The 27,747-nt window shown below is 37.9% G+C and overlaps 1 protein-coding gene across 2 annotated transcripts; it reads left to right on the forward strand.

Annotated features, from left to right (window-relative positions):
* Positions 1–215: 215 nt before the first annotated feature.
* LOC134213108 (importin subunit beta) lies at positions 216–27,747 on the forward strand. 2 transcript variants are annotated; one of them, XM_062691722.1, is made up of 5 exons: positions 216–708; positions 8,281–8,522; positions 8,586–9,614; positions 9,680–11,004; positions 19,968–27,747. In XM_062691722.1, coding segments are annotated over exons 1-5 (2,637 nt in total). In that variant the 5' UTR covers positions 216–668; the 3' UTR covers positions 19,969–27,747. The 2 variants fall into 2 exon arrangements, with proteins under 2 accessions (XP_062547706.1, XP_062547705.1); XM_062691721.1 differs by having other exon boundaries at positions 19,979–27,747.

A 27,747-nucleotide genomic window follows, 5' to 3' on the forward strand; every position in this document is an offset into this window, starting at 1 on the left:
GTAAAAGTGTGAGTGAAACGTGCGTGTACGTACACGATCGCTGAAAGCCTAATTGTCACGTGAAAAGGCCTATTTAGATTTCCGTGTATATGACAGTTTCAGCTGTCACAAAAATCTCACCTTTGCGCCCTGATTTCTTGAAGGCGGGATCAAACTCGCCGTTCGTTTTTTTAACCGCGGCGCTGCAAAAATTGACTTCTTCTTTTTGGCAGCACATTGCTTTGCAAACCGCAGCCAGCAACCAAGCAGCGAGCTCGCAAAGAGGAGCCGGCCCTCGTACATCCTAAGAAAAAACGCGATTTTGCCCATCTTGCAGTGAAATTTTAATCGAAAACCGCCAGAAAAACAACCGTGCACAGTAGTTCTCGCGAAACGTAGTGCGGAAAGCATCCGGAAATCGTTCCATCGTCGAAGTGAACCGTTTTTTTTTGGTGAAGGGTGGTATCCCAGGTGGAAGTCCATTTTTTCTCGACGTGTGTCTGGAAGCAAGAAGAAAAAGGCACAGAACAGAGCGGAGAGAAGAACGAGAAAACGAAGCGATTTATCGGTCAGCGCGGCTGTGCGTTGTGAAAAATATTGGAAAAGTTTTGTTTTTTGCGGGAAAAAGGCTGGTGCAGACTGTTGGCGTTTTTGTGTGCCCTTGAGCGGTGTTACCAAGTCTCAGCAATATGCAGATCGTTCAGATTCTCGAGAAGACCGTATCACCAGGTGAGTTTTTAGTGCTGGAATTGGCGGATTCGGGCGAGATAATCGTCTCGAAAAACTGAGAATGCAGTCGGGCTTTAGGCCCTTGGTGGGAATGATTTATTATGGATTTTCTTTGAGGAAGCAGCATCGTGAAGGGCGAAAGTGATTTTCAGCATTACAAATTCTTCCAAATGGAAGCAGCAGACGAAGGAAAAAACGTCGCCTTGAAATTACGTCTCGCGCTTTTTGTGCAAGTATGCGTGGCAGGAAAGAGGGTTTTGGACTGAGAGGGCTGAGAGCTGAAGGAACGATTGAAACTGGAATTAACGACCGGGGGGTTGCACATGGTTAAAAGCTGTTAAAAATGTAATATTTTTATATTTAATTAAATGGTTGCTTCTACAATAACTTACATTGATTAATTTCAATTACATACGAACTATAATATATGATTCTTCGAAAAAAGAATTTTCAAAACAGCTTAGAGCTCTTTTCTGTTCTGTATTCTTGCCATTCTCGTACAACAGGCTATTTTATCACTCCAAAAACGTATTTTTGATAAAAGGCCCGGGACCCATAGCAGTGTTGTATACCAATCGACTTGCTTGACGAATTAAGGTGATGTCTGTATGTGTGTATGTTACTACTTTGTAGACACTTTTTGGACCTTAGCATTGTCCAAATGACTCGCAACAGGTTCCATTCGACGGGGAATCCATCTTATTCGCTATTAAAAATTGGCCAGATCGGATTATGCCCAAAACACGCTAAAAATACCCTATTGTAGATTGTAATTTGGGGCCCTCCTTAGCCGTGCGATAAGACGCGCGGCTACAAAGCAAGACCATGCTGAGGGTGGCTGGGTTCGATTCCCGGTGCCGGTCTAGACAATTTTCGGATTGGAAGTTGTCTCGACTTCCCTGGGCATAAAAGTATCATCGTGCTAGCCTCATGATATATGAATGCAAAAATGGTAACCTGACTTAGAAACCTCGCAGTTAATAACTGTGGAAGTGCTTAAGCTGCGAGGCGGCTCTGTCCCAGTGTGGGGATGTAATGCCAATAAGAAGAAGAAGAAGAAGATTGTAATTTATTAGAGTGAACGAGAAATTGGTATAGTTACAATTTTTTTTCGGGTCGAGGAAGAAACAATTTGTAATTTGTTTATTGTCAGAACAGAAGCCTACGGTCAGCTACCCTTTTCAGAAAAAATATTTTAGGCTCTTTTTAGTGGAATGTATTTAACCGTCTAAGGGCCAATTTCTTCACCTTCGCTTAACGCTTAAGCGGTGCTTACCCATACGTTTAAACCTGGTTTAGCGCCTAAGCGGAGGCGAAGAAATTGGACATAAGACGAGTTAAGTACTCTCCATTTCATTCCACTACGTTTTGTTGTCTTACGCAGATACGTATTTCGACCTCAACTGTGAGGTCGTCTTCAGTGTCTCACTCATCAAATCTCGGGAACTTTTTCAAATCGGCGTATGTAACATTTTGATCAAGCTGAGAAAATGAGCTTGGAAGTTTTCAGATTTCATTTTTATTCCTATTTAGAAACTAATCATTTTTGTTGCAATTGAATACACCTCAACGATACATTATGCAAAGGTTCATCGTCACTGACTCTTAAATCTGCACTGCGTGTGAACATTTCAGTTATTTTGATAAAAATATATGTTACAACGTTCTGCAACAGATAAATCACATACGTCGTTTTGATACGTCAGCATGACCGAGGTCATGCTACTTTCGTCGAAATGTTACGCTACTCCGTACGCTGCATTGTTGATACGTCGAAATGTTGCGTCAAGTTGAAACGTTTCACGCACATGCGACAAAAAAACTGCAGCACTTACAACACGACGTAACAACATTTGCTGCAGAAAAACAACGTAAAATGTTTTTCTTAACGAAAATCAGAATGTTCAAGCAACATGCTTAATTTTGAAATCAGTGATGAAAAAGTACAAGCAGACGCACGTTTTAAAACTATTTAGTTGTTCGAAAAAACTTTTTAAAGTACATTTTCTGCTAAGCGGTGTATGTGCAATATTTTCAACAATGTTGTTACACCGTTTTGCAAAATATTGATTTACATTTTTAAAAACACATTTTCATGTAGCTTTGAAGATATACACATTTTTAGATGAATTTGATGCCATATGCTGTTGAAAACGGGTTTGTTTACAATTTGCGACATACGCCGTTTTGAAAAAGTACCCGAGAAATGCTTTAGCCAAGCAAGCCTTTGGCACAGCAGAGTGTGATTGATTTGCACTCTATACAAATCCGCCCAGCCCGTTGTTGGGGGCAGATAGTGCGAGCCTCTCGTTTAATAAACAATGTGCACTCGCTTGACTGTGGATATACAACAGTAAAGCACATGTGAGATTGGACAAATCAAGCATCCGAAAGATATTCAATTTGCAAAAAAGAACTAACCGCGGTGGAGGTTGGTACTCGGATTCTGATAGCTTTTCCGCAAAGTGACCTTTAAGTGTTCATGTGTAGAGGTTATCACGTCTATCTAGAGAGTAGGAGGTTGAGGTTCGAGTCCCTCCAAGACACGTGGATTCTTTTTCGCAAATTTCATATCAATTTGTCCATTTCGAAACATGTGCTGTGCATATGTACAGCCAAGATATTTAACAAAAAGTTCATTGTTCTAAATACAAAGTGTGAGGAATGATATCGAAATTCAAAAATGTCACGGAATTTCATGGTATTAATATCATTTCAAGCATAATTTTTCATATCGGCGTATGCAACAATTATGAGGATTCGAGATATCCTTTGCAGAAAGCTGGCAATTTTTTTTTTCTAAAACTGTTTTACAACAAAATCTCTTTTCAATATTTTTCTCCGCTGACATGCCTCAATACACGTCACAGCGTGCTTCACATCATAGCGCAGTTCATTCAAATTCCGTGAAACGATAAGTCATGCTTGGCATTCATAGACCCTTTGTTTATGGCATTTTCTAAACGTAAATATGGAGTAAGGCTTTTTGAGAGAGATTTTTTCTCCGAGCTCGTGCCGATAACAGTTCGGAAAAAAATCCCGTTATCAACCCGAAGTTGGAGAAGGCTTATTCCTGACAGAAAAAAAAACGATTCGCTTGGCCGTTTTTTAGGGTGCACCTACACATATTTTGACAACAACCCGTTGTTGGCCCAATCAAAAATTGTTTTTTTTTTCTAAAATTAATTTAATTAAAGGTGCGGAACTTTTTTTTTACCCTTAGGGTATAAAAGGCTAACCCTTAAGGTGAGTTACGGCGGCGTCCAAAAATGGCAGCCACAATGGCCGTGCTATCTCTCACCTCGCGTTTTTGCTCGCACAAATGTGAATATTTAGGCGGTTAGCACATCTGGAAACCATTTTTCATGTATGCTGCAAGTGAGCAAAAGTGAAAAACTACTTTTTGCTTTGTCTGTCGTTTACTTTTCAAGTTATGTGCCCTCAAAAGTGCTATGTAGATTTGAAATTGGGCTCCAACGCGATTCACCTTAAGCGGTGCTTGCCCATATGTTAAAACCTGGTTTAAGCACTAAGGGGGCGTGAAGAAATCGGCCCTTAGTAGCTATTAGATGCTATTGAAGTGTATTAAAATTGAATTTGTTTACTCTTATTGTAGGCCCTTATCAATTAAGCGAGAATTAAAAAAAATTAAGATCTAAAATCAGTAAAATCGATGCGAATTATATAAAGTCGCGTGTGATTGTTGTATTAAAAACCACGTTTTCTTTACTTTTGTTTCATACGTCCTTATTAAAAGTAATGCTTGATTTGACAATAATTCGGCTCTCAGATTTAAAGCAATGAATTAAATGAATTTTTTAGGATCTTTAATTGGCTACACTGCCGTTCTACACGTAAGTGTCCCATGTTACCTTTGACTCGAGTCGATTTGTGCTACTGAAAAAATGAAGTTGGGGACTCAAAAACATTTACATAAGTAGTGACCTGTACTATGTTCTGGAAAAGTGTTGCTTACGCTCATGACATTCCACAAATGTTGGTAGTGGGACGAATTGGATCTAGCTTGAGTTTTTTTTTTCATAAAAGATAACATGGAACAATTGAGCGTAGAATGCCACACGGCCATTTGAAAATCCTAAAATGATTGGCATAGACTCGAAAACTACTGAACCGATCGGCGTGAAAATTTGTATTCAGGGGTTTTTGGGACCGGTTCTTAAGATGGTTTGAGACCCCTCCCGCTCTAGAAGAGGGAAGGGGCTACAATATATTTTTTTGTTTGTACAAAACATTTTTAAACCAAAAAGATTTTTTGTTTACTTTCAACAATATTTTTCTTAAATTCAAAAACAAAATATTGTGATCAAAAATTTATTTTAAATGTTATATAAAATTTCTTGTGATTTTAAAAATAAAATATTTGAGTTTAAAAAATATTTTAACAGTTTTATTTTTTAGTTCAAATAGGTAGATTTTCTCTGCGTGTAGTTTTCCACGTAACTCGAGAACTAATCAAGCAAATGTAATCGATTTTGGCATGTGGAGGTTTTTGGAAGCAAGCTTAGAGACTCATCCACCCTCTGGAAGTTTAAATCTCGACTAATTTTTCAGTAGGTCCTATGTATTAACTCACTCATTCCGAGAAAAACGGAATTGAAGACTTGCGAAACATTTTTTTTGAAAGTGTTCCAAACATAACCAATATTCTGAGTTCCGTTTCATTTACGTTCAAGCAGAGGGGGCTACCCCAAATGGCATAATTCCATTTGGCATAATGCCGTTTGGCATAAGTCCGTTTGGCATAATGCCATTTGGCATAACGAGTTGAATAGCCAGGGGCCATTTGGCATAACGACCGTTTGGCATAATAAAGAAAAATAGTCATAATGATTTTAGGGCCATTTGGCATAACGACCATTTGGCATAATGACCATTTGGCATAAAAATTAAAAGAATTATAAAAACTTAGACTAATGAAAATTGGCATATGTTCCGTGGTTCGCCGTGCTGTTTCTGATCCTGCTTATGAGTTGCTTCGTAGCTTTGGCATTACAATCACTTTTGTATACAATAGAGCTGAGTAGACCGAATAATGCTTTGGCAGTTTTCACAACATTTTCACGTTTAAAATGTTCGACCGCGTACTTTTCCCATGATCTTTGTTTGCTTGAAAAATTTACAAAGCGCGCCGCAGTATTTTTTGTTTCTACGGCATGTTGTGACCTGTGTTGGAGTGAAAGTGTTGTGTGACAATTCTTTAAAGTCATATTTCTTTTGCCTTGTTTCGGGTAAATGCGTACTTTGAAAGAAAGAGTCATCTACTCTTTTTCTTCATCCCGGGCAAATGCGTACTTTGAAAGAAGGAGTCATCTTCTTTTTTGCGGGGAAATGTATACTTTTGAAGAAGGAGTCATCTACTCTTTTGCCTTATTCCGGGCAAATGCGTACTTTAAAAAAAAATGAGTCATCTACTCATTTGCCTAATTTCGGGCAAATGAGTACTTTTGAAGGAGTCATCTTTTTTTTTGCTTCATCCCGGGCAAATGCATACTTTTAAAGAAGGAGTCATCTACCCTTTTGCTTCATCCCGGGCAAATGCATACTTTTAAAGGAGTCATCTACTATTTGCCTTATTCCGGGAAAATGCATACTTTCATAGGAGTCATCTACTCTTTTGCAATTTTCCGGGCAACTGCGTACTTTTAAAGATGGAGTCATCTACTATTTTGCTTCATCCCGGGCAAATGCGTACTTTTAAAGAAGCAGTCTTCTACTCTTTTGCATTATCCCGGGCAAATGTGTACTTTCAAAGATGGAGTCATCATTTTTTTTGCTTCATCCCGGGCAAATGCGTACTTTTAAAGAAGGAGTCATCTACTCTTTTGCATTATCCCGGTCAAATGCGTACTTTTAAATAAGGAGTCATCTACTCTTTTGCTTCATTCCGGGCAAATGCATACTTTTAAAGAAGGAGTTATCTACTCTTTTGCATTATCCCGGGCAAATGCGTACTTTTAAAGAAGGAGTTATCTTCTTTTTTGCTTTATCCCGGGCAAATGCATACTCGCAATCGTAAACAATGCCTTTCCTGCAAATTTCTCAACAACTAGGACCGCTCCCAGCTAACAATCACTTGGAACTGGTGGCGCTCCGCGCCTTCTATCAAACAGAAGTGGAAAATATCGCCAAAAGTCTTTAATCTTCCTGAAATCAGCAGAAGAAGTCAATGTTTACGTTTGCGACTTTCGCCCTTATGAAACAACAATGTCGATACCGTGGACCCCCGGTAATATGAACGCTTTTAATCTGAACACTTTTTAATTTGAACCCCGTTCGTTTGAACATCGTTCAAATTAAAAATGGTTCAAACGTCATTTAGTACGTGCAATCGAAATAAAAATGGAACATCGTGAAATGGAAAGCATAATCAAAACAAACCAGCAAAGAGAGCAGCCAGAAACCAGTTTATCTTATGCAAATAGAGTAACCAGAAGTTCAAATTAAAAATGAACCCCGTTAATTTGAATGAGGTACCGTTCAATTTATCGGGGGTCCACAGTATATTCCTACGATTAACCTTTTTTGTGCCAAATGCTAGTTTTGTTAAACGGCCCGTTGTATTTAATTCATTTTTCGAGGATTATGCCAAAAGGCCATTATGCCAAACGGTCGTTATGCCAAATGGCCTCGAGGTACCCTACAAATTATGCCAAATGGTCGTTATGCCAAATGGTCTTTATGCCAAATGGCCTTTAGACATTTAAATCGTTATGCCAAATGGCATTATGCCAAACGGCCTTATGCCATATGGGCTTCCCCCCAAGCAGAGATGTTTATTTAGCTATTAAAATACACAACATTGCATTACATGTTGAATTTGAAGTAATAACATTGGAAAGGTCAGATAGGACATTTTGTTTTTCTCAGCTTTACAGGGTAATGTTTTTGGTCATTAAATTTTGGTGTTCGAAGGTGTTACATTGGACGATTTGGTTTTCCCCTCCCCAGGTAATTGCCTACTTCCTGGCTATAAGTTGGCATGCGCGAATCCTCGCCGTATGTTCACATGTTGATCTGCAGAGATTAAACTCTTAACAGCTGCCAGTGAAAAAACTTTTTTTGTTGGGCCCTGGTAAGCCAAAAGAATTGTTATAAGTTTGTAGCCCAAAGCGGAATACTTGCTATAGCTACCAAACTGTCAAGTCTGGAGTGACTATTTGATCCTTAATTATTAACTCAATTCCAAATTTTCAAAACGACTTATCTGCTTTTGTAAACGTGATTATTGATAATTTCTGGTAGCAATCTGAATAAGGATTTCAAAAGAAAAACATGAGTATTACTAGTCTCCAATCTACGAAGTACACCGTAACTCTGCTATGCTATGCTTTATACGAAAGGTGTGACATAGAGGTTTGAAACTTTTGCGTTACGTAATTCATGGATCTGCCTTAACATGGACGGAACCTAATATTATAAAAAAAACAGCTAAATAAATTTTGAAAAAAAAAGTAACATGGTTTTCAATCATTGAAAAAAATGGCACTCTACCATCGAATGTTTTTTTTTTCGAAATTTGTTAACGCTTCTCCCACTTTGTATATTCTACAGACAAAGATGAGCTGCTGGCAGCAAAAAACTTTCTGGAGCAGGCAGCCGCATCCAACCTGCCCGGTTTCATCCGAGCCCTGTCCGATGTGCTGGTCTTTGCCGGTAATTCTGCGGTGGCTCGAATGGCCGCTGGTTTGCAGTTAAAAAATCAGCTTACCAGCAAAGATCCCACCATTAAGTACCAATACCAGGAGAGGTGGCTTTCATTCCCTGAGGATATGCGTGAATATGTTAAAGAGAATGTAAGAAATTGTTATTATATTTATGTACTCAGGAATGCACAAACTAATTCTGATTATTTTCAGATTGTCGCATCTCTCGGAACGGAAAGTACCCGCCCATCATCTGCAGCTCAGTGTGTCGCTTATGTGGCAGTAGCTGAATTGCCCGTAGGACAATGGCCAGATTTAATACAGAAGTTGGTGGATAATGTAGTCAGTGAAAAATCCACTGAAATGCAGCGAGAGGCCACACTAGAAGCCATTGGCTACATCTGTCAAGACATCAATTCGGAAATTTTAGAACATCAATCCAACCAAATCTTGACGGCAATTATCCATGGTATGCGCAAATCGGAACCGTCGAACCATGTAAGATTGGCTGCCACCAACGCTTTGCTCAATTCGCTGGAGTTTACCAAAGCCAATTTTGAGGAATCGAACGAAAGGCATTACATCATGGAGGTAGTGTGTGAGGCGACTCAGTGTACTGACACCCAAATATGTGTAGCCGCCCTTCAGTGTTTGGTAAAGATCCTTACCCTCTACTATCAGCACATGGAAGCATACATGGCCCAGGCTTTGTTCCCTATAACCCTTGAAGCTATGAAATCAGACAACGAGCAAATAGCCCTTCAGGGTATCGAGTTCTGGTCTAACGTAAGTGATGAAGAGATCGATTTGGCTATCGAAGCCCAGGAAGCGGAGGAGCAAGGTCGTCCACCGAATCGAGTATCTCGTCACTATGCCCGTGGAGCCCTCCAGTTCCTCGCTCCTGTGCTAATGGAGAAACTCACCCGGCAAGAAGAATTTGACGACGAAGATGACTGGAACCCTTCGAAGTCGGCTGGCGTTTGTTTAATGTTGTTGGCTACCTGCTGCGAAGAAGAGATCGTACCGTACGTCCTGCCATTTGTCAACAACAACATCAAGTCAACCAATTGGCGGTATCGAGACGCTGCTCTGATGGTATTTGGTTCGATTCTCAGTGGCTTGGCAGCCAATACCTTGAAGCCACTTGTAGAACAAGCAATGCCCACGTTAATCGAACTTATGTACGATCAAAGCGTCATCGTCCGTGACACCTGTGCGTGGACCTTCGGTAGAATATGTGAGGTAATACAAATCTTTCCACCGTTTTCAAACGAATGAAGCTTATTTATCTGATCCAATGTTTTCAGGTGATTCCAGAAGCTGCCATCAATGAGCAGTACTTGGAGCCACTGCTAAAGGCTTTGCTTAATGGTTTGAAAGCAGAACCCCGCGTAGCTACCAACGTTTGTTGGGCGTTCACTGGATTATCGGATGCAGCTTACGATGCAGCCAACGTTGATGATGATCCACCGCAAACGTACTGCCTGTCGCAGTACTTTGACTTCATCATAAGTAACTTGTTGGAGACAACGGATCGTCATGACGGTGGTCAAAACAATCTGCGTTCTTCTGCGTACGAAGCGCTAATGGAAATGATCAAAAACTCGCCCCAGGATTGTTACGTTTCGGTACAAAAGACGACTATGGTTATTTTGGAGCGATTAAATCAAGTTCTGCAAATGGAAACACACATTTCCACACACTCTGATCGTCACCAGTTCAACGATTTACAGTCTTTGCTGTGCGCGACTTTGCAATCCGTGTTGCGGAAAGTTGATGCAAAGGATGCTCCTCAGATCTCTGACGCAATCATGACCGCACTTCTGACCATGTTCAGCTCAAGCTCCGGCAAGGTTGGAGGTGTGCAGGAAGACGCCCTAATGGCAGTGTCCACCTTGGTCGACCTACTTGGTGAGGGATTCATCAAATACATGGACGCTTTCAAAGAATATTTGTACATGGGTTTGAAGAACCATCAAGAGTACCAAGTTTGTTGTACAGCGGTTGGACTTGCAGGCGACATTTGTCGAGGCTTGAAAAACAAAATCCTTCCATATTGCGACGAAATCATGACACTGCTCCTAGAAAATCTTAGCAACCAATCAATTCATCGTAGCGTCAAACCGCAGATATTATCCGTATTCGGTGACATGGCACTGAGCATTGGACCAGACTTCAAAAAATATCTTAACATTGTCCTACAGATGTTGTCGCATGCGACGCAGGTACAGATTGATCAGAATGATTACGACATGATCGACTACCTGAACGAACTGCGAGAGAGCGTCCTGGAAGCGTACACTGGAATCGTTCAGGGCTTGAAGGGTGTCGATAAAGCCCCTCACGACGATGTCAATTTGCTCCAACCCCACGTTCCTTTCATCATCAACTACATTGTTTCGATCGCCAAGGACAGTGAACTGTCGGACGGAAACATTGCCATCGCCTCGGGGTTGATTGGAGATATGTGCACTGCGTTCGGTCCTCCCCTTTTGCAGTTGGTCGAAGATGTGCAGATCCAGCAGCTTCTGGCCGAAGGTAAAAATTCCCGGACAACACGTACCAAGACGCTCGCCAACTGGGCTCTGAAGGAAATCAAAAAGCTGAAGCAACCTGCAAACGACGCGAGTTGGTAAGTGATAGTGCATACTGGCGAAGGGATTTCAGTTTGCAGCGCTGTTGGGCGTTTCGGTTGCTAGTATTAGTGGGTTCAACAAATACTATTCTAACTTGACTATTCCTTTATTTTATCATTATTTTCTTTTTTTTTCTTTTTTCCCTGGTTCCTGAATTATGGATAATTTAGGCGACTGAAATGAACTGATAAATGAAGGTTGTAAATAATAGGTATTGAATGCTATGTGTGGTAGATGTTATTTGTAAAATACCTGAATGAATGAGAAACTTGAAAGTGTGATCCCAAACAAGTATTTCTGGAGGACGCAGAAAGAGCATAAAACAATCATACTCGAGCAATGGACGAGGATTAGGTCAGTGCGAATCCGCTCTTGAATGATGTTTGACTGAAAGGTAAACGATAGTAAAACAAAGCTGATAGTTTATGCTTTTTGCTTTTGCCTTTGCTAACTACGTTGATTTTATGTTTGTGAACTAGTTCATTGTTATATGGTTTGTTCATGAGTGTGAATAATCTAAGTATGTACGATTAAGGCAACTTGAAACTCTCAGAATAAAAATCTTTTTTGTTGCTACTATCCATTGATTAGTTGTTGATGAATTATACTTATTCTTGTTCACGGGCGATCGATACTTTTGGCTTTCACAAATTATTGTAACAGATATTAATCATAGTACGCTGGGATAGTTTTTTGCGGGACAATTTGGTCGGGGTGCAGCGAAATCGCACCATGCGCCAAGGGAAAAATACTCATTTTCTTGCACAAGTTTTCGCCTAGCAGTTACATTGATCACAAATTGTAAGGTACAGTGGGCAAGTGAGTATAGGAATTCAAATAGTTCAGGTTTATCAAGCCATAAAAATAATCTTTATTTGCCTGCAAACAACATTTTTGAAAAATACTTTAAGGATAAAACATATTTGGAAAACTAAAATATCTCTCGCGCTTAGTTTCATAGAGGCGTAACTGTATTGATCGATTTCTCTTAATCGATTTTATATTTTGTTAATAAACTGTTTCAAAAGCTACAACCGTGATTATTGATTCTGGTGCAAGATACAATCATCCTTTATCGCACCAAATCATAAAATCATCGATAATCTAGCACAATCCGCCACAATAATAAAATGAAAACATCGACGAAGAGAAATCGATTAATGAAGTTACGCCCCTATGAAAATAAGTGCAAGATCTGTTGTTTTTCACTTGCCCCATCTTGTGGGGTAAGTAAAAGAATGACAATTGTCCACGCTGCACTCTGAAGAATCCTCACGTCATGTTTACCTGAAAACAAATGTGGTTCTCATCCACCGCACTTTTCACGTAAGAGTGACCTGAATGGCATGTAACCTGAACAAAATTTAGCTTCGGTGATTTACGTGATTTCTAGACCAACATTTGAAAAGGGCGTAACAGCCAAAATTTATTCTTTCGGATTCCTTATCTACATACATAGCTATATACATAGACAAAATATTGGAGAGATCAAATTTTGGCTGTTACGCCCTTTTCAAATGTTGGTCTAGATTTATCAGGTGAATCTGACTGGATTTTCCAGTTTTAATGACGTGAAGTTTGAAAGTAGTTACGTGTTTGATCAGGTGAACCTTACGTGATTTATACGTACTGGTTACGTGAACTTTTAGTGAAAGCAACATGATATAAGGTAACCACTATATGCTTTGAAATATATTGCAATATTGTTTTGTTTTTAATGAATGCAATATAAGTTATTTACTACCCGCAGCCGTAAATAGGAGACCTCTTCGCGTTGTTGATACGCTTGATGCGTTGAAATGCATTTGATGCGGAATGACGTCATTCGGCCATTATTGCGCTTCGGAGTTATCGCTAAAACACTGTTGGAGAACAAATCAAAGTTACTGACCAATGTCGAATTAAATTTATCAGGTTTGGTCAGAAATGTTGAAACTAGTTTCTTTCTCCACCCTTGGAAGTTGAAATCTGAAATAAAATTTTTGTACTAATGCTACCGAAAAACTGTATTTCTAGACTTCATGTAGCTTAAGCTTCTTCCATATCACTTTTCTACAAATCTTCTAAATTTCATGTGACTTCCGTTGATATTTTTTTTGCCGGTTATAATACCAAGGAGGGAATTGCAGGTTCGGAAAATTCTCGCCTAGTTGCACCTAAAAAATCGCTTACCTCTGCGCAGCTTAATTATGTTTAGGTTATGTGTCATTCATTCTTACGTGATTGTCAAGTCAATCTCACGTGAAAAGTATGGTGGATGATAACCACGTTTGTTTTCAGGTAAATCTGACGTGAAGATTGTTTACACTGCTGGTTTTTCGTAAATGCCGAAGCTGCAATCACACTAACACAATCTCACTTAAATTGTTTACGAGTACATACAAACATATTCACCAAGATTTTTAGTAAAAGTTACGTGAATTTCAGGTGGACTAAAGTCACGTAACAATCGTAGTTTGTTCAAGACAGATCAGTTACGTGATTTTTCACGTGAATATGACGTGATGATTATTTAGAGTGTGGGGGAGGGGGTATCAAAAACTGATCAAATCCTGTCCACGTGGTATATGGACAGCCCCCTACCAAATACCTTCAAACGATTAAATTAAATTTCCACTACCTATTTGTTTATCTACGCTCAATAAAAAATATTTGAACTGTCTAAGACGAGTTTAGTACTTGACTCGAAGTCGAGTCAAGTACGAGACACTGAAGACGGCCTGACAGTTGAGGTCGAAATACGTATCTGTAAAGATAACAAACCGTAGTGTAATTGTATTGAAAGTACTAAACTCGTCTTAGACAGTTGAAGACGAACTAAGCTAAAAGAGCTTAAATATTTTTTCTCAGAAAATATTCGTTTTTGAAAAACTAGAAAAATTTATTACGTGTCAGAAAATTTTCACTTGCCCCACCCGTAGTAAAGATCAAGCAAAATATTTTTTCCAATTTTTTTGTTTTATATACAGGCCGGACTCAATTATCCGGAGTGTTGAAAAAAAATTTACTCCGGATAATCGAGCCATTTTTTGTTGTCGCTGAAAATTTAACTTGTGCTTAAATAATCTTTATTCTAGTTATATAAAATCTAATAAAATATCCCGTTGGTCCGTTCATGGGTTTTGACTACCGTTAGAGGTCAGTGCCGATCGTCATCGGCGGCGTTTGTCATAATTTTGGTCGGCAAAGGATTGACGATTTATTTATATTACGTTCGTAACGTAAAGTTTTTTTTCAGGGTATTTTGAAGACGTTAACGGGAGAATCTTTTTATTTCGCCAGAAAGATCTAATGAACTCCCAGGAGCTTCTTACAAGTTTTTAAAGCTCTAAAGTTTTTACAGGAATTTCTTTGAAATTTTCACGGGAAATTGTTTAGAAGTTTGCCTATGCCACCGGGCATGTTTCGTTTTTTTATCGTCGAGAATTTTGCGGAGTTTACTAAACAGAATTTCCTTGTGATTTTTTTAAGTTTCACAAAAACTGTTTCCAACGGAAGTTCAACTGGATTTTTTCGGAATTACTTTGGATTTCTACGTGAAATTTTTTATGTTGTCCATTGGTAATTCTTCGGAAATTCTACACTGAGGATACTGGTCGTAAGATTTTCATACGACAGAACTTATGAAAATATTTCATTAGAATTGAACTATGAACATCGTAAGATCTTGTTTTGGTCAAATCGATCTTTTTATTGTATATCCTACAAGATACTTCCTTGAAGCATCGGTGGACGTATGGTGTAAACACACGACTCCTAATCACGACGTCCATGGTTCGAAACCGGGTTACATTTTTTTTTTAAAACTGAAAATATATCATGAGATTGTCGTATGAAATGCGTTTCGTTAGAGAATCATATGAAAATCAATACATTTTCTTGTGGCGAAATTTGAAAAGAGAATCTTATGATGTTCTTACGGCCAGTATCCTCAGTGTACGAGAAAATTTTCAAAAGACGAAGCTATCGTCGAAAGCTATCTAGCCGAATTCCATTTGTTCGATACGGTTATTATGTGGAAAACGGTTTGACGGTACGACCAAACTAGTAATTTGGCTGAAAAAGCCTTATGCTCGAACAGCTCATTTGGTCGAATAAGCCTTGTCCTCGAAAATTCCATTTGACCGAAACGGTAGATTAGCAGGAATGGCAATTTCCCGAAAATGTTTTTCGGCTGATCGGATTAAATGACGAATAACGTCGACCCGTTCGGCCAAACGCCATTTTTGAACAAATGAGCTGTCGGATTAAACGTTTGGCCATATGATCTTCACCCGTACGTCGCTTTCAGCCAAATGACATTTTTGGCCAAACCGTTTTCGACCTTATGTCACCTCGTCCGGCCAAGCAGCATTTTCGGCCAAACGATTTTTTTCAGCAGCTCGGGCAAACAACACTTTCGGCCATATGTCAATTTCGGCCAAATTGCTCTTTTGCCAAACGACCATCTAGGATTTTTTGGCTAAAAGACCTATTCGATTAGACGACTTTTCAGCCAAATGACCTATTCGGCCGAATGACATTATCGGCCATATGTCTATTTCGGTCAAATGTCAGTCGAGTTTCAGATTATGACATTTTCGGCCAAACAACAAATGGCCCTTCCCCATCAAACCTTTGATTTCAACGTGAAATTCTGTAGATTTCAACAGGAAATCCTTGGAAATTTCCGCAGGTAATTCTTTGAGATTCCCAAAGAAAATTCTTTATAATTTACCCGAGAAATTTCTGGAATTTGCACCTGGTGGGCTTCGTGGCCGTGTGGTTAGTGGTGCCAGCGTATTTGTAAGCCATGGAGTATGAGTTTTATTCCCGCCCTAGTAAGGAGAAAACATTTCGTGAAGCGGAAAACGCTCCGCTGGTTCACTGGGTGCTGTGTGAATGTCCTGTCCGTTGTCTAATGCTAAGTGTTAAGTATTCGACCTCTGATCAAAGACGGTGATCCTGTCTTCCTTTTTTTTTAAATTCTACAAAAAGATCTTCCAAATTTGTAAGGAAATTTATTCAGTATTTCAACGGTAATATTTTCGAGATATCAAAGGAAATTTTTCAGAATTTTCAACGGAAAAATGTATGGAATTTTCAAGAAAAATAGCTTTTTTCACGAAAAATCCTCTGGAGTTTCAACGGGATTGCCATGAACTGTCGGGGGCGACGGCGCACACCGCACACACCGGCGCACACGGCTAACCACCGTGTGGTCTTCCGAGAAATCTGGAGGATCCCAAAAAATGAAAACTTTTAAATTTTATCGTTAAGCACCAAGATTTTTCAGATGCACTTGAGTTTTTTGGCTTAAACCTACATGTCGCGGCCTTCTGAAAATTCCAGAACATCCATTAAATAAAACAAAAAAAAATAATGAATTTCATCGCATAGCACCATTTGACATTCTAACATCGGAATTTATTTCATTTGATTTATTCAAACTAAGGCCTCTGCAATACATAAAATTCATCTACATACAGCTCGGTCTGTAGTTGCACGTCGCCAACTTTGTAGTCCACGGATGGACCTCAAATCGATCCACCTTGCTCTCTGCTCACCTCGCCTTCTTGTCCCCTGCGGATCCCTATCAGGAACCATTTTCACCGGGTTATTGCCCGACATTCTGAGCATGACATTGTGTGTGGATCACCTTGGCCACCGAGTGATTCTTTTGAAAATGGAAATATTATTCATCGTTAATTACGTAACGCAAAAAAGGCCATTTTCAATCCCCCTTCCCCTCTATGTCACTCTTTTTGTATGAGGTATCTAAAAAATGTGTATGGATTGTCACACTTCAATAAACTCCCCTTCCCTCTCTAAGCGTAATTACGTAATTCACGGAAGTTCCCTAAACACAAGGATTTTTGAGCGCCATTTGTTGTTAACTATGAATATATAACTGGTGTTTTAATCCATACATGGACCACCGTTGGTGAAATAATTATTCAATCACGTTCGCGAATTAAAGATTGCAAACATCCATGTAAACGAGTTTTTTCAGATTCCGTTCGTGATTTATTATGCATCTTCTTTTCCTATTTTGAGAAGTGGTTTTCTTTTGCGCACCACCCACCTAACTGGACCGGCGACACAGGCCATTTGTCCAACCTTTTCCTATTTGTTCTCCGTGTAGAGTTTACTACAATCATATCGGTTCTTCTTTATCGACCTTGTGTATTTTTAAATGTGTCAGAGAATTTTTTTTGTTGTAATTTTTCTTTTTACGTCCGTAGACTTTTACTTTCTTTTATAGTCTAGTAGGGGAACTGTTCTATTTTTCATCTCAATGAACATATATTCATCTCATTGCAAAACAAAGAAATACAGCACTAAATACAATCTCGTCGCTTTTTTTTTTGCTACCAAGCGCAGTACTGGAATAAGTCATGATCGTCATAATGGAACGTACACACGGTCAAGCAGTTTGACCAACATTGACTCCACCTCTCGTTTATTCAAACATCCATCAAGTTTTATCAACAGCGACACGAACAATCAATTTATTCGACCAACAATATCACACACGAACGACCGAAGCGCCAACTTGAGCACCAACCATCAAAAAATATATGGGGGTTTGTGCAACTTCACTACAAATGCTCAAACATGTTCGGCGAACCTTGACTCCACCCCCGTCAACTCAAAACAAAATCAAACTGTTTTAATTTTTTCCAACCGAAACGCCTACTGTGAAATGGTTGTTCGACTAACTTCACACTAGTTCAAACAAAGCAGCAACCGAAGCGTTTTCTTGGGACGGAGTCAATGTTCGTCAAACTCGTTGCATAATGGAACGTACACACGGTCAAGCAGTTTGACTAACATTAACTCCACCTCTCGTTTATTCAAACATCTATCCAGTTTTACCAACAGCGACACGAACAATCAATTTATTCGACCAACAATATCACACACAAACGACCGAAGCACCAACTCGAGCACCAACCATCAAAAAATATATGGGGGTTTGTGCAACTTCACTACAAATGCTCATACATGTTCGGCGAACCTTGACTCCACCCCCGACAACTCAAACCAAAATCAAACCGTTTTAATTTTTTCCAACCGAGCCGCCAACTGTCAAATGGTTGTTCGAACAACTTCACACACGTTCAAACAAAACAGCAACCGAAACGATTTCTTGGGGGCGGAGTCAATGTTCGTCAAACTGCTTGACTGGTGTGTACGTTGCATAAGACAGAGAGCATAGCGCCTTTTTCTATTTCAGGCAGCCAAATGAAAGAATCGTGGGTTCTTTGATCAATTTCGCATGAAAGGAAGTTGTGCTTTATTTTAAAATTAAAATTTCTAAATTATTTTAATAGACCTATGCAAAGAACAGTGAGTAGTCGATAAATTAATCATATTTCTTTAATTCACCGGGTTGAAAGTGGTAATAAACACAAAAATAAAGCAGATATTACACACTTTCATGCTCTGTCACAGAACAAATATTAGTGCTGTCCAATGAGCAGCTCGAAGTAGCTCGAAGTTGTTCCCGTCCTGCTCGTTCTTTTTTGTCAACCAATGGGCATGAGCAGGACAGGGAGAAACTTAGAGCTACTTCAAGCTCTCATTAGACGGCACTATTTTTTGAGATTTTTGTAGCATGCCATTCATCCTTCGCGTTTCTATAGATATTGAAAGGGGCAGATATGTAAACATCGCATGACATCTCTCATTGAAAATGAAAAATTCCAGTACTGACCAAGCGTGCTCACTGGTGAAAAAAATTACAAAAATAAGAAACAAACCAAATTCCTTTTCATTCCTTTGTTTTTGATGGGATGGAAATAGGAACTATGGGATGAAGTGCCGAACCGTTCCCCTATATAGTAAGGGTGGTGTGGAGGGAGTAGGAATCGATCCCCCCATGACCATCTGATTCAGAGTCAGACAACTACTCTATGGAGCTACTGAAATTCCATGAGCAGTACGGAGCTGACAAGTAGAGAAAATTTCGTAACGCTAATAACGCCTGCTGGGTAAAGTAAATTGAGCTGTCACTTTTCCTTACGGAAAAATATTCCGTACGGAAAAGTGACATTTCTCCCATACTAAATCAGCAGTTAAATTTACTTCGGTAAATTGAACAAATTTTCCGTAAACCCATTCCGTATCAGCAGCGTACTAGGTTAAACTCTTTTCTAAAGCTCAGGGGTTACTCATGCAGTATTTTGAGCTTTTAGTGGAATATCTTCACTTGTCATAAGAGGAGTTCGTACAATTCCATTTAATTCCAACATACGTATTTCGACCCCAACCATCAGTGTCTCGTACTTGACTCGCCTTGAATCCGATGTTTTTAATACCCTCGCGTGATTGAAGTACACACATTTTTGCATTTTTCAAATATCATGATATGTAATGTATTTTATTATCTTTAAGCTTGCTCAATCAAATAGTTCTAATCTGTTCTGTTCATTTCAATAAAATTACACTGATCCAACAACTGTGGGTCACATTAAGATATAAAATAGAGTGAACTTATGGGTAACATTGTTGCATAGTGACCCATATGTGTGGCATCAGTGTAATTTGTTATTGTCTCGGTTCATCTAGTATCGTACGAAAAATTTAATTAATTTTCTCAACCTCTTCAAAAATTTGGTTCATGTTCATATCATCACCTAAACTAACATTCCCTGAATATTGGAATCAATGTAAATTCACTTTTATTGTATTGCTTTGTCACATATTCGCCATCAGCCTTGTTTTGAGTTGGATTTCACTGCCTACGCTTCAGTGCTATCTAAATTACTCGAGGCTACATCAAAATCTAGTTTTGTTATCTAAAACGAGTATTCAAAATTGATACTTGTAATAAACAAAACTAGTACATAAACGCTCATTGGATTTACCTAAATAAATAAACCATTAACCCGCTCATATGTGCCGAACGAACCACGCCTGCACAACCCTAATACGCTATCATATTCCATCGTAATTGATTCTCTGCTACTTGCAGATTTAATTCAGCATCAATGGTAACACACTCAACTACACGTCAGCCAATGGGAGTGGAAGCGCCAACAGCAGCACCGTTCCAGCAATGTAATCCTGCTACCACCATATCCACCAACACATCTTTCCAATTGTCCTTGTCCAACATCACCTGCCAAGACGACGAGTTGATTCCATTGGGCCCCGCGACTGCAGGCACCGTTCCAAATCAGGACCACGAGGAACCCTTTCGTTGCAATTACTATTACAGCGACAATCTTTGCTTCGACGTGTCGCTGCAGATCTAAAGTCTTCTTGTTGGTACGACCACGGTAAAAATGATGTATTCTAGTGTTTTACTATTTTGAACGAACCTGGTCCTGATCAACCGAATGCAAGTAAGTAACTTCCTAAATATCACGGTGGTTTATTGCGTGGTCAACGAACATGATTCAATGTGGCATGAGTTATTCAGCTGTTATTGGAGTCGTTTTGGTGATGTGGATGATGACGATGGAGTTAGCACAGAAGCATGATCTGTACAGCCGAGCAGAAAACCGAAACATATAACTCTGTGTTGTAGTAAAAAAGAATAAATTATTGCTGTGTAAGGTTATCTAATTAAATCAATTATTGAAAAAAAAAACAAAAACTAGTAAGCTAATCATAACTAGCGGGACACTACTACAAACACAAAGACAGCCTGTAAATCTTTCTTCTATACAAATATGATGTAAACACAAACTTTCCTAGAACTACACAAACAACATTTGCCTAGAATAGTGGATGCGCGTGCCATAGTGAAACGAAAAATCTCGTTTCGGGCCCCAGACGCCCACCAAAATCCAATTGTAAAGTTTCGTAAAAAGTTGTTATATTCATCATTTCTGTTGGACTTTCACCGTGGCACTCGTTCTTATTTCTTTTGACACAGCGTAAGAAACATCCGACAACACACACTTATTACATGTATTCAGTAAGTAAAATGAACAGAAATAATATTTAATTACAGTTATGAAGCAAGATTTAAACAAATATCCATCATTGCAAAAACGGTAAAGGGGAACGAAATACTTCTGATTCGATAAATATTGCAGAGTTCAATTGTGTATGCTCGATTAATCTCGAATTATTGTTTTTTTTTTATTCGGCTCGAGACGTCTCTGTGAGGCATTTTTTGTTTCCATAATTTTTTCCCGTATCTTATGTACAATCGTTATTAAGAAAAATCATAATGGCGAGATTGATCATTGTGAGTGTATATTTTAAAGATAAGCCAAAAACGAAAAATGCTGTAATATTTTAGATGAGAGAAATATTTCGTTGACCTGTGTCCTTTTCCCTAGACCGTATTTCAATTGCAAATCATAAGCAATCTGTATAGATCGAACGATTTTAATTCAAATTTTGAAAAACAAATTGCAAATTCAAAAAGATTAGTTAGGGAAAAGGACCGAAAATAAACAGTACAGTTGTTTAGTGAAAAAAAAAAGAAAACAAGAGAAGAGAGGAGCTTAAAGTGTAGATTAATAACTGATACCTAATTTTAGAATTTGCATAAGACAGAAAATAAAACAAAAAAACACAAAAAAATAAGGTCAAGTCATGAAATTGTCTGCGGACGATGTGCGTGTGTTGAGAAAGTTTGAGCGCGGTTTGGGGAAAATGTGCTGGGAGGAAAGCCGTAGATTGTGATTGTGTTGTAGACGAGCTGTAGATTGTGATTGGGTTCAAATAAGGTGATGATATTGATGAGTTAAGTGAACGAGATGTGGAGCGAATCGTGATAATATTTTCCATTTGTTGATTGGAGTTTTTTTTTTAGATTGATGAAATCTTAAAAGTGCGGAACATTTCTTCTTCGATTTTGACATAGGTATGATAACCTTTTCTATGCTCAGCAATACATTTTGACGGAAAATGTTGCCATAAGGTTTTACTGGAACTATTTTGAACCAAATATCCATACACAGACGATTATTCAAAAGCAATGTTGATTGAACTTCCGCGTGTCTTGATCCTCAATAGAACTAGTGAGACTTAGACTAAACTTATGGGAACTCTTAAACTGCTTAGCAAGTTTTTGAGCTTTTTCGCCATTTTTTAAGAGCTGGAATTTTTTTTAAAGATTTTAATTTTTTTCGATGATTTCCAAAAGGGATCCAACTTTGAGACATTATTCTCAAAGTTGGCATTTATCAAAATAGCTAAACGTTTTCAATTTTAGTTTTGCAAATCTCGACAAACTTTCAAAGCGGGATCGCGAGTTCTTCGGTATTGCCTTCGTCTCACATTTTTAAGACGGATCAGTAGCTGAAGATCGTCGTGTATAATAATGGGAGTTGAATTTAATTTCACATTTAGGAATTGCAATCTCTCTCTCTCTTCGACAATTAAATTTGTCAAAGATAACGAGAGCATTATTATGAAAAATTTGGATTTGTTGCGAGTGAGAATTTGACGATCAGCTCTCAACAAATTCCTTTGCTGCCCAATAATTTGGATCTCTTTTGATGGAGATTCCTGGTTTTGAATAAGTTTCAGTTATAATGGCAATGCGCAAATTATGAACTGTTAATAAGTTGAATAATTAATCTCCCTTACCATTTAAAGAGCGGGCATTCCAATTTAAAATTTTCAAAAGATAATTCGGATCCATTGAAACGAAGTCCATTTACAGTAAATTTGATACCAACCTGAACAGCTTCAGTCTTGATATTTGCTTTGAACATTGCATCAATCATATGATGCAATTGTTCAGTTTGAAAATCAAAATAGGAAGAATTGGTATAAAAATCATTCATCGTTGGTAAATTTTCAGAAACAAAATTTTGCTTGCTTGCAGCGATTTCAGAATGGAATTCAGAATTCGTTTGCATTCTTTGATTTAAATTTTAACTTTCAATAATTCAAGCATTTTTCATGTGCATTATAAGTTCAATTTTTTTCGTGTAATATTTGAATTGTAAATCATTGATTAACAAGACATAACAAGAACTCCGATTTATGGATTATCGAAATAAAAATATCCTTTTCCGCTAAAACCCTAAAATGCAACATTTTTGTTTGAGTATAGATGACCATCGGATAGGATGGTTCAACAGTGGAATGCAATGCATAATACAAAAAAATAACCCTATAAAATATTGCATAAGCATGTATTTTAGATGACTGCTGACTGATCGTTGACGCCACATCAAGACAGCTTAACTCGACTTGTCTTGAAAAATAATTAAAGAAAAACACTGAATATAAGAAACCTTGACACGCCTAGCTAAACAAATGATGAATAATAACGGAAGAAATCCAAACCAATGGACGATACTAAAGATACTGAATAAAAATGAACTTGTTATGTTCGTCAGAATGTGAGAATTTATTTGAAAAACTGTTTGAATGCTACAACTAAGAATGTGTGCGTATGTTTGTAACCGAAGATTGTTCCTATCGTTTATGTTAGTTTTGGTTCTGATTGTATGCGTGCAAGACATTTGCAAAGAATGCCAACCAACTGATTCTTATAATATTTAAATGTATTAGTGCAGCGTTATATCTAACGCATGTAGCACAATAGAAAGTGATTTGATTGTTGCTTTCGAGTTGAATGAGAAAAAGAACCGTAAGTATGTTGTTGTATGCATGAGTTTAAGACACTGTACCACCAAGAACACTTTAGCATTATGCACTGAAAGGATTATTTATTTCAGCTTCAATGAAATATAAAATTATGAAGTGCCTGTATTTAATGTATAGTTTTTTTTTCTATTGAATATTGTGTTTCTGTTCTGTATCTGTTGAGTTCCTATATGCTGCGAATGAGTTATCGTTTGGCGCACACTTTACACAGGCAAAATAGAAGAAAATTGTGTTATTTACATTCTCTTCTCATATTGTCATACAACACATAATCAAAAATAACTAATTTCCTAATCACCTTATCACTTTTGATTCATTTTTTCATTATATGTTTTACTAAAACCAATGCAGTGGGAGTTTTGTAATCTCTACAAATTTTGAAGTCTACTGAATAAGTAAATGTTTATAATTTTACTTCACATTATTATAAATTTTTCTGTAAATTCTGACTGTATTCATATTATTGAATTCCATGCACAGTTCAGCTTTTATTAGCTAATTATTTTTGTTTTGTGCTAGTTACTAATATGCTTAGATGCTTACATTTACAACTTCTACAATTGAACCACGCAGAAGGACAGTGGCAATATCAGTTTAGAGATTCAATGTACTAAAATTGAAAACAAAATAAAATCAAATTTAATTGTACAGGATGCTGAACGAAAAGAGCGAATGCGTTTTTACTTCCAGAGATGCGTGCCTGATGAAAATCCTTGAATCATTCCATAAAGTGAAATACAATTGGAACAATTGAAGGTCATATTTAACGTAAGGAGAATTAAACAACAATCGCAAGAACGAAAAATTATGTAAATTCAACTTCCGAAAAAAGAAACAAAAATTGCCTAAAACAAAACACAAACAAAACAACAGATAGACTTGAACGATTGCACAACATACGAAACAACTCGAAAGATACAATACTGAAAATAAAACAAAACTAACTCAGAATTCCCAGTGAAAGCAATTTCTACAAAACACCTCATTTCGAATCATTGATTGTGTTTATTTCAAAAAAGTAGAAATGCAAATGAAACAATGACTCTTGACTCTCATACACTTACACGTGAAACAAGACTGCTGGAATCAGCAAAAATGCTACAAAAATGAATCAGATAGGTGTTACAAAATACATTAGTAAATATATGGAAACTATGCTCAGGTACATAAAAACACATACAAAACATAATACAAAGACTAACAAAACAAACAAAACAAAGTATTGCTCCCATTAATGAAAGCAAAGAAAAAACAAAATCGAAAGGTGATTAAGGAAAAAAACGGTAACATTTACCAATGATACAATGGAAAATTTTTCCTTCTTGCTAAATAGTTACTAGGTGACGATGGTTGCCCGAGTGTGTGATTGGGGAATGTATGCTAGGCTAAGGTAAACGTTCAAGAGTGTGATTATTGCAATGCATTGAACACGATTGCATATGGTTTGTGAATAAGGGTCGTATATTTAAAAGTGGAGAAGTATGATAATATCATTTTAGGGAATCTGAACAATTTCATCCAAACTCCTGTTTAGCTAGAAGAAGCTTACTTTTACAGAAGCATCCAATAAACATGAACTAGAAATATAATTTTATTATAAACTGTTTTGTGATGAGCCTTCCGTTGAGGAGTTGAACGAGAATGAACTCTTTATCAATTTGCCACCTCAATAGACTTTGAAACGCTGATGAACTTAGACGACTAATACAATACAAAAGAACCAACGGAAACGTGAACGAATAGGAATACAAACACTGAATAAAACCCATTAGAATGTAAGTAGGAATCTTTTGAAATTAGAAAGAACAAAAACGACTTACTTAGACGCAATGAATTAAGTTGAATTAAGAAATAAAAAATAATGAAAACAACTGTGATTTGAGAAAGCTTTTTACACGAAAAGTAACTTTAAAGAGATTGCAAACCCTGAGTTGCAAATAAGAAAAAGGGTTATAAAATGTATCAAACAAAACAAAAAACAATTGAATTTAATCAAATATTGTCAACTAATCTAGAAAAAAAATCATTGGTTGAGGAAAATGCGAAGCGAAAAAGCTTTCTCAAGAAAAGAATGACTGATTTTAAAACAAACAAAACACAAGAACATTAACATATAATACCAACATGTTGAAACGACGGCGTGTGATGGCGGATAACGACATCGTATTTTGTATGCACGAGGAATGGTGAGGTAGGGATGTAATGATGAGTGTGTTGGTTATTAGTTCTTCCTCAGAGCCACGGAACACATCGATTTTTTTTTCCATTTGGATATTTTTGGACCGGAATGACCAAACGATAAGGTCTTTTACATCTTTGTAAACAACTTATGAAACCAATTGGATTAATTCCAGAGTCTCTCAATTCTCGTGTATACATGGATTCTCATCCATCCAGTGTGCCATGGTCTACGCAAGCTCACGTAGCATCAATTCGGTTCGAGAGAGAGTGAGCCTGTCTCAATGTACGTCTCATGAGACTCATCTCGACGATACTATTGAATGAAAATTTCCCGCCCTGTTGTTTGCAAAGGTTTGCCATGGCAAACAGCGCATGAGCTGATCGCATTGAGATGTCTCAATGCGACTCACCAATGTTAATGCGTGAGACTCGCGTGCGCTATATTTTATGTGCGCGTAGCAATCTTTGCTCAATTTCATCCTTTTTTGTACGCGTGCAAGATGTCTGGTTAATTCTGCATGTAGACTGACTGTTTGGATTCTAAATGTCACCCAAAAAAGTCAATTACACCTACGATTTTTACGTTTTTCATTTTTTGCGCTTCTACAATTAAACATGTAGTTGAAGGTTGCGACCCTGAGCAAGTATCGAGAGAAACGATCGTAGCAAAGAAACCCTAGACAGGAAGAATTCGTTCCAGTATTTCTATTAGATTGCTCATAGAAATGCAATCATAACTGCAACAGCAAACACAGCTTACAAAAATCAGCCAAGTGAGAGAGAAATTAGGTGCGTCTCGGGGCTTTGAGGACGAAAGAATGCATTTTCAAACGATGTAATAAAATAATGAATGGAACAGATGGCGGATGCATCCCCCAGCTCTGGTGTTGTAATACCCCTATTATTCTTGAAACTATCAAGATTGCTTATGTTGTATGCAGCATTTTTAAACGTAGAAAACACCTTCATCCCATCTCTATCCTTTTGTCTAAGCGAAACCTCCAAAGAGAAAGATCGTTTTGTAGGCGACGACGAAGAGTATAAAATATCAACACAAGTATCCACTATATTCAAATTTTGATAACATTTTAATCGATAAATAAAATTAGGTATCGCCGGGGTTCCGACGAATCTATGCCGGACGAAGCTTTGGGGGTTTCAAAACAATTGATTTCATCGATGAGCAATGTGCGAAAACATAAAAAGAGTGAGCGGGTCTCAAAACAAAACAGAAATATGTCCTGACGAAAGCATACCGAAAACAACGGAAAGAATACAATAAAAGAGAAGATTAGCATTGTGTAGTCGCGATAGTCTTTAATGAATGCGTAGAGCATTGATAAGAATGTAAGCACGTAGAATATGTGATGAAGTTAGCGAAAAGAACAGGAAACAAAGGGTGTGAGCATAAAGCAAACATACACAAAGAATTGGCCATAAATAAGTGGAAATACACGAAACTTGTCTGTGAAGTAGTCACACAATTGGAGTGAGTGCTAGTTAATTAAACGATTAAGTTATTGCGAGAATGTGATAAATGTCGAATGGTTGTCTGTTGGTGTCGAATTAAACTGCTTTAATGATGAAAAAACTATCAGTACTTCAGAAGTATAAATGGTATATGTGAGCTACAAATAGTTCTACGAGATTGTCTGCTTCCAAGAAACTGATAAATCTTTGCGTGTGAAGTTACGCGAATCATTATATCAAACAAAGTAAATAGCAATTGATTGTTTGAAAAATATGAACGAATGAGCGTGTACAATCGAGCTGGGAAAGAGAAGAAAGAGCGAACGTGCAGAAAGAACGAGAATCCACGATTGATTATTGATAATGATGGTATAAAGCGTCGTAGTGCGAGCGACTGGGTCGTGCGGTGCTGTGCGAATCTAATTTGATAAGAGAATGTTAGTCTGTAAGTAAGTTTGATGAACGTTTGTACACTTGATGTTTGATGACTGAATAAAAATTACATGACTGCCAAAAAA

Source organism: Armigeres subalbatus, chromosome 2 (genome assembly GCF_024139115.2).
Source record: "Armigeres subalbatus isolate Guangzhou_Male chromosome 2, GZ_Asu_2, whole genome shotgun sequence".
Taxonomy (NCBI): domain Eukaryota; kingdom Metazoa; phylum Arthropoda; class Insecta; order Diptera; family Culicidae; genus Armigeres; species Armigeres subalbatus.

Bases quoted from the DNA above. Each gene is read 5' to 3' on its own strand.
- LOC134213108 (XM_062691721.1), top strand. From the start codon at position 669: ATGCAGATCGTTCAGATTCTCGAGAAGACCGTATCACCAG. The intron at 9,615-9,679 runs GTAATACAAATC...CAATGTTTTCAG, and splicing joins CCTTCGGTAGAATATGTGAG to GTGATTCCAGAAGCTGCCAT. The intron at 11,005-19,978 runs GTAAGTGATAGT...GATTTAATTCAG, and splicing joins CCTGCAAACGACGCGAGTTG to CATCAATGGTAACACACTCA.